The sequence below is a fragment of the Cydia pomonella genome, chromosome 9 (assembly GCF_033807575.1).
Source record: "Cydia pomonella isolate Wapato2018A chromosome 9, ilCydPomo1, whole genome shotgun sequence".
Classification (NCBI taxonomy): Eukaryota; Metazoa; Arthropoda; class Insecta; order Lepidoptera; family Tortricidae; genus Cydia; species Cydia pomonella.
In genome coordinates, this window is record NC_084711.1 from 11,959,167 (window position 1) to 11,965,166 (window position 6,000).

Consider the following 6,000-nt stretch of genomic DNA (forward strand, 5'->3'; position numbering starts at 1 on the left):
TGTAACTGAGGCGGAATAATTAATTATACGAAACCTCATACACTATCGTCCAACTGTAGAATGTTTTAAGGTCCAGGCAGAGCAAAGACTGTCTTTGTTATATCACTGAAACCACGATAACCAAAATTTTCAAAAATAGGTAAATTATTTCCTAATCAGTAATAAAGTCCAATCGATAAAATAGGTACATCTAGAGTCAAAACGAAAATATTAAATCTTAATTGATTGCCAACTACATTCAAAGTACCTAACTAAATTGAATAAAATAAGTAATCATAAAAAACACATTAAGTGTTCAATAATTAGATATATGTATGGAGATAGATATGTAGATAGAGAGATAAGTAAATAACATGAAGCTAGACAAATGGAACCCTGGTAGGGCGATAGGGTAAGTAAGTAAATATTCTTTGATGCACCAACAATTATACATTTTACATACATGTAAAACTACAAAAAAAAAAGGAAAATAGAACCAGGTAAAATCACGCGGTCTTATCGCTAAAAAGCGATCTCTTCTAGACAACCTAGGCAGCAGGAAATGTAGAACTCATACAAAAGTCAACAGGTAGTGTAAGGAGCTAAATATCGAGACTATTAAACACAAATACATACTACTTATATAAATATTAAAACGATACCTAATACACTAATAAATATACAATATAATATAATATATATTTATACTTACATAATATATACAATATATAAAATGGCAACTTAAGGCAGAGATAGCAAGTATAATTTCAGCAGATTTTTGAAAATGGGGAGAGATTTAGCTAATCTTAATTCTACTGGCAAAGCATTCCACATCCGAACAGCCCGGAAGGTAAAAGAGCTATTACAATGTATAAAATTTTGAATTAGATGAGGGAGGAGCAAGAATATGAGTCTGAGAACATCTGATAGAATAGAATAATATAGTACATTACGATACAAGTGCGAAAAATAGGAAATTCGAAACGAGTGGCGATAAATTAAAACACGACCGAAGGGAGTGTTTTAAATCGACACGAGTTGCGAATTACCTATTCGCACATGTATCGTACAACGTTTTACAGTACATATGGCCCTTTAAATGTTCGACACAGTAACATAATATGCTACTTCTCGCACTAGTGCTATAAAGTAGCCCCATATGTACTGTAAAGTATTTTTTAAGTTCGGATGCCCTTAAAAAGTATTGTTTTGATCGTTCCGTCGGTCGTTTTGTATCCATAACGACTGGTCGCGTGGAGTCCTCTAGGATCTTAACCAGATCATCATTACCAAGGCTCGGAACCGGTTTTTTCTTCATACAAAAAATACCGGTATTATTACGTTCTTTTTCGTTCTTTGCTTTATTATTTCATTTTTAATGGCACTGTCTAATTATGCGAAGTTGTAACCTAAATACATGATCCAGTCCTACGTAAAGTGTATAAAATAATTAAAAATATTGGGCTATTTCGGGATTTAAAAATAAACCGGTTCCGAGCCCTGATCATTACACCTTGTTGAGGGTCTTCCAAGACTACGTAATCGCCAGTCAAGAACTCTTTGATAAACTTTGATTTGATATTTACCAGGCGCTTTTTAGTGAAGGAAAAATTTGTGAGGAAACTGGACTAATCCCAGTAAGGCCGAGTTTCCGCTGAAGGTTAAGGGTCACTTGGCAGTCGGTATCGCAGAGTTAAAAACTAGTGCCTACGTCAACTCTTGGCATTAGTTGTCAAGCGGACCCCAGGCTTCTATGAGCAGTGACAAAAAGCCAAGAATATGATGTGATGACATATATCACATATACATATACGTACATTATTGTGAGGGGTTTTCAAGGATCCCCCCCCCCCCCCTCCAGCGAAAAATTTTGAGTAACTAGTTGAAAATTTAAATAGAGATGTGCAATAAAAAGTTTAAAATGTCCCATTTAATCAATTCAGTTCGGTTTTGTTTTTAATTTCATATTCAATGTAAAGTGTTCTATTAGTTCTCGATAAAAGAAATAAATAGTCATACTTTTTTCCATACTATTTGGTTTTCATTTAAATTACTTCTTTTACAGTCAAATATGCATTTCTGTATGTAGAAAATTAATTTTCTACGTTGGCGTATATACATCGATATAATTTAGGTAGATATGTCGATAAATGAGAAGTCACTATGACATTTCAAAAATGCCACAAAAATCTATGACATTTCAAAAATGCCACAAAAATTCCGGCCCCTGGTTATAATGGACGCCCCATATGAAAATATGAACAAAAATGTTCGCTTGCGACCTAAATAGTTTTTGAGGAGCATAGTTATTGAAACATACACACAGTATGTTTCAATAACTGTTCTCCTCATCTGTCTAATTCTTTTATGTTTTGTTTTTCCGTTAGTTAAAGTGTCGACTAATCTGCCTATTTTGCCGACTACTCCCCGACTACAAATAAGGCTAGATAGTCGGCTTTTCCGAATCGTCGGTACATCCCTATTTTCTTGTAATATCAATTTATAACTCACCGTGTACATATACATTTTATACGCTCTCTCCTGATCGCGGAGTGTCGTTTGTATTGGCTCCATCTTGAAATATCCACTTTTCTGATTTTATAATCTGCTTTTAAAATATTACGGTCCATTTGACAGATTCATTCAATTTGACCCGTGAACAGTACCAATAAATTAAAGTAGACTCTGGATAGATTAGAAAAATCACTGTTATTGTCTGCCTTATGCTTGAGTGCCTTAAGCTCGATTAGGTTTTTACTATTTGCCCAAATTTTAACGGAATGACTATACACTTAGGACAGCCGCCGGCAGTTAATTTATGTGTAGGTGTATATAATTTAACGATATCGACCGTTTAGTTTGAATGACGTCTTGTAAGTATTATTATTTAATATCGGAATACGTGGTGAGTGGTAACAATAGGGGTGGACGGTTGGTAAACTTGGTGCAAAATTATGGGTATATTTAAAAATCCTAGGAGGATAATTTAAAAACTTAATGTTTAGTAATAAACTTACAAATCAAAATAAATTATACAAATTCCTAACGTAACTGTCCAAAGAATTTCATCGACAACGCGTGGCAAGCCACATCGAAGACGAACGGGAGCTCTGCACGCAAGCAAAAGGCATTATTGAACTTAATCGCCTGGTCATAATTACGTGGAATTTTATCAATGGGGAGCGCGTAAAAAAACTGGAGTTTCGTCTTTTAAGTGAGAGGCCACGTGGGCGACACGCGGGTCCGCGCGACCGCGGCGGGATACTTGCGAATCCGCGAGGGAGCGCCCGCCGGAAACCGAGGTGTACCGGGGCTCCTCGAGCACAGAGAAGTGGCGGCCCGCGGCGCGCCGCCCCGCGCCCCGGGCCGCCCCGCGCCGCGCACCCCTCACACGCCCGCATATGCACTGACTCCACGGCCTTCGTCTCCACACCACCCCACTACCATGTTTGCCTTAATCGCGAATTAAGGGTTTCACCAATGTTTTCTATTAAACTCGAGGACTTATACTGGTGGAGGTATTTCCTTCAAGCGTGAATTTAATTACCAGCTTCTTAAATAGAAATTGTCATTCTTGAAAAAACAACGCTAATTGCGGTAACGTAGAGCTTTTTTTAACACCGGACAACATAAACTACGCATCATTATCATTTTTCAAATAATAAGTACAAAAGTTAAATTTAAGACACCTATATTACTTAACTCATAATCCCCATCTCTACATATTTTGTTCGCAACATAACGTGTCTATGAATGTTAATTTTCCGACCAGTCGAGACCTGGAAGAAACATTGAGATATTCATTGTTTGTTTTATTAGCCGCTTTAGAACCATTTAAGAGTGAAAGCTTAACTTTATTATTACGACTGTAATGGTGTAGAATGATAAAATGGGAGCAGCAGTAATTAATTGAGCGTAAAACAGGGCTGTAATGTCAAGAGGTGTTTAGTGGCCGGACAGTGCCTTTACAAAACATTCACTAATTAGGGTGGCGCCGGGCCTCCCCTGCTTGTAGAGCGTATTCAATTCAATTTGTTCCCTTCTGTTTAAATGTATCCATGTCAATCTCTTTTAAATTACTTCAATTGTTTTAAAGGGTGATTCGGTAGTAACTTATTTGAAATCAGGTTTTAGCATCGTCTGTCAAGCATAAGGTTCGAGTACTTAACAAGATAAATAACTTGGAAGCAGAAAGTTTCGTTAGTAAGGACGTGTCTCTGTGTCAATGCACCGAGAAGGATAGTACGAGTATCTGACGCAAAAAGGTGGTCAAGTGCTCTAGTTACCGGCGGCCTGGTGTGTCGTCGCGGTGCGGATGGAGTCGAGTGGGTCGGTCTATTTGTGGTGACAGGAGAAGCGTGGGCGCCGCGTGTACTGAACTGGAGTGGCAATGACCTTGACACTAAGCGAGTGGCCTTGGGTAGCACGTGGCGGCTGACACCCGCTGTCTGTTGTCGGAACGCCGCCGCCGCCTTTCCCAGGGGAGCTATTGTGGATACGCCGCCAGATTAACCGACATTGATATTGCGGACACGGAAATATTCGCACGCGTTCTTTTTGTCACTGTTTTGTACAAAGAACCTAAATTAACACAAAGAATTTGTTTTGATATTTGTGACGTTGAATAAAGTAGTAACAAACGACTTTCTAATCCAAGCAAGGTTGTTGAAGGTATAACCAATGTACCTACTGACAGAAATAGAGAGAGGCATTTAAAGAACCTTGCTATCTGATCAGGAAAATACTTCACAATAGGTCACTCTGACAGATAAAGTTAACAAACAGCTTTACGATTAAAATGCCAACTTGTTATCTATTGCTACCTATAAGAAAATCTCTATGGTTAACTGATTTTTCAAACGGGTATATACCTACCTATGAATGAAGATCATACCAGGATTTTAAATTAGAGCTGTTAAGCATATCAGCGTGTGAAGTCATATCAGATATTTAATTTTGTCCCCTTATTTTGCCACAGCTTTTATGTTGTCAGCATTTTTTGCAAAAACATAACACGAATAATATTGATCGAATTGTCGCAAGGAATAAAATGAACTATTTCAAAAAGCAAATAAAAACGTGAAAAAACAGTGGGTATATCCATTCTAGTGTTATTGTGTGAATGGGTGCGATTCAGCGCGTCGGCGACGTGCGGCAGCCGGCAGCCGGCGGCGTGTCGAGTGCGGTCGCCGCGGGGGCGGCCAGCGCGCCCCCGCCCGGCCGATACGTTTATGAGCCGACAGCCGACACTAACTTTAACGGTGACCCCGCCCGCTGCTTTACATCCCGGCTCAATGAAATACGTCACGTTACACCTAACCTTAAGATTGCGCGAACGTGCGTGTCCTAACAACCCACTACTAGCGCTCGAACTACACGCCTGTCTGACGAACAGCTGATCGGAACGTGTTGTACGAGTACGTACGTTACGCTTCATGTAATTCATTCGTCATATACGTTTTTGTTATTTATTATAACAAACCATGTATGGCTTTTAATTCCTGATCACTAGGACATGGAAATGGAACGAATAAATACCGAAATGTGCTTAGTAACATGACGTGAGACGTGAGCGTTGCTTGATTATTTCTAAGATGAAAGTTTTTGGTCCAGAGATGTCACTGTTCACAGCTGACATATCATATCAAAACCAAAACAAGCAACTAAAATCAGAATCGGGCTCCGGGCTTAAAGTTAGCTGGCCCGGTGTGTGTATCTTCGCAAAAAATCACCGGAAGTCCATACGTAATACGATTCACCTGATGTGAGATGTCGTTGTTGTGAATCGAGTAGGCATAACAAAGGTAAACAAAGTATCAGCTGTCAGCGTGCGGCGGTCGGCGCGCGGCAGGCACCCGGCGGCATGAATGGACTCGCGTTTTATCATTATCACCACTTTGTTGGAAGTGACACGACGATTCCGACTGTAATTTGCCGCCTTGAGACACCGAGACGCGTGCCGATGATATTTATCTCGGCTTACGGGGCGACGAGCGGCCTGACCTAGTGTGGGATTTATTA

At 39.5% G+C, this 6,000-nt stretch overlaps 1 protein-coding gene across 2 annotated transcripts in view; it reads right to left on the reverse strand.

Moving 5' to 3' along the window:
• Nucleotides 1-3,273, reverse strand: part of LOC133521404 (TOX high mobility group box family member 3-like) — a 48,492-nt gene extending 45,219 nt beyond the window's left edge. The window contains exons 1-2 of one of the 2 annotated variants that reach the window (XM_061856349.1): nucleotides 3,141-3,273; nucleotides 2,491-2,664 (exon numbers count right to left, since the gene is read on the reverse strand). In XM_061856349.1, coding sequence (XP_061712333.1) covers nucleotides 2,491-2,553 — 63 coding nt within the window. In that variant the 5' untranslated portion in view covers nucleotides 2,554-2,664; nucleotides 3,141-3,273. The remainder of the gene's footprint in view (nucleotides 1-2,490; nucleotides 2,665-3,140) is intronic. The other variant, XM_061856352.1, reaches the window with a different exon arrangement.
• Between the last annotated feature and the right edge of the window lie 2,727 nt (nucleotides 3,274-6,000).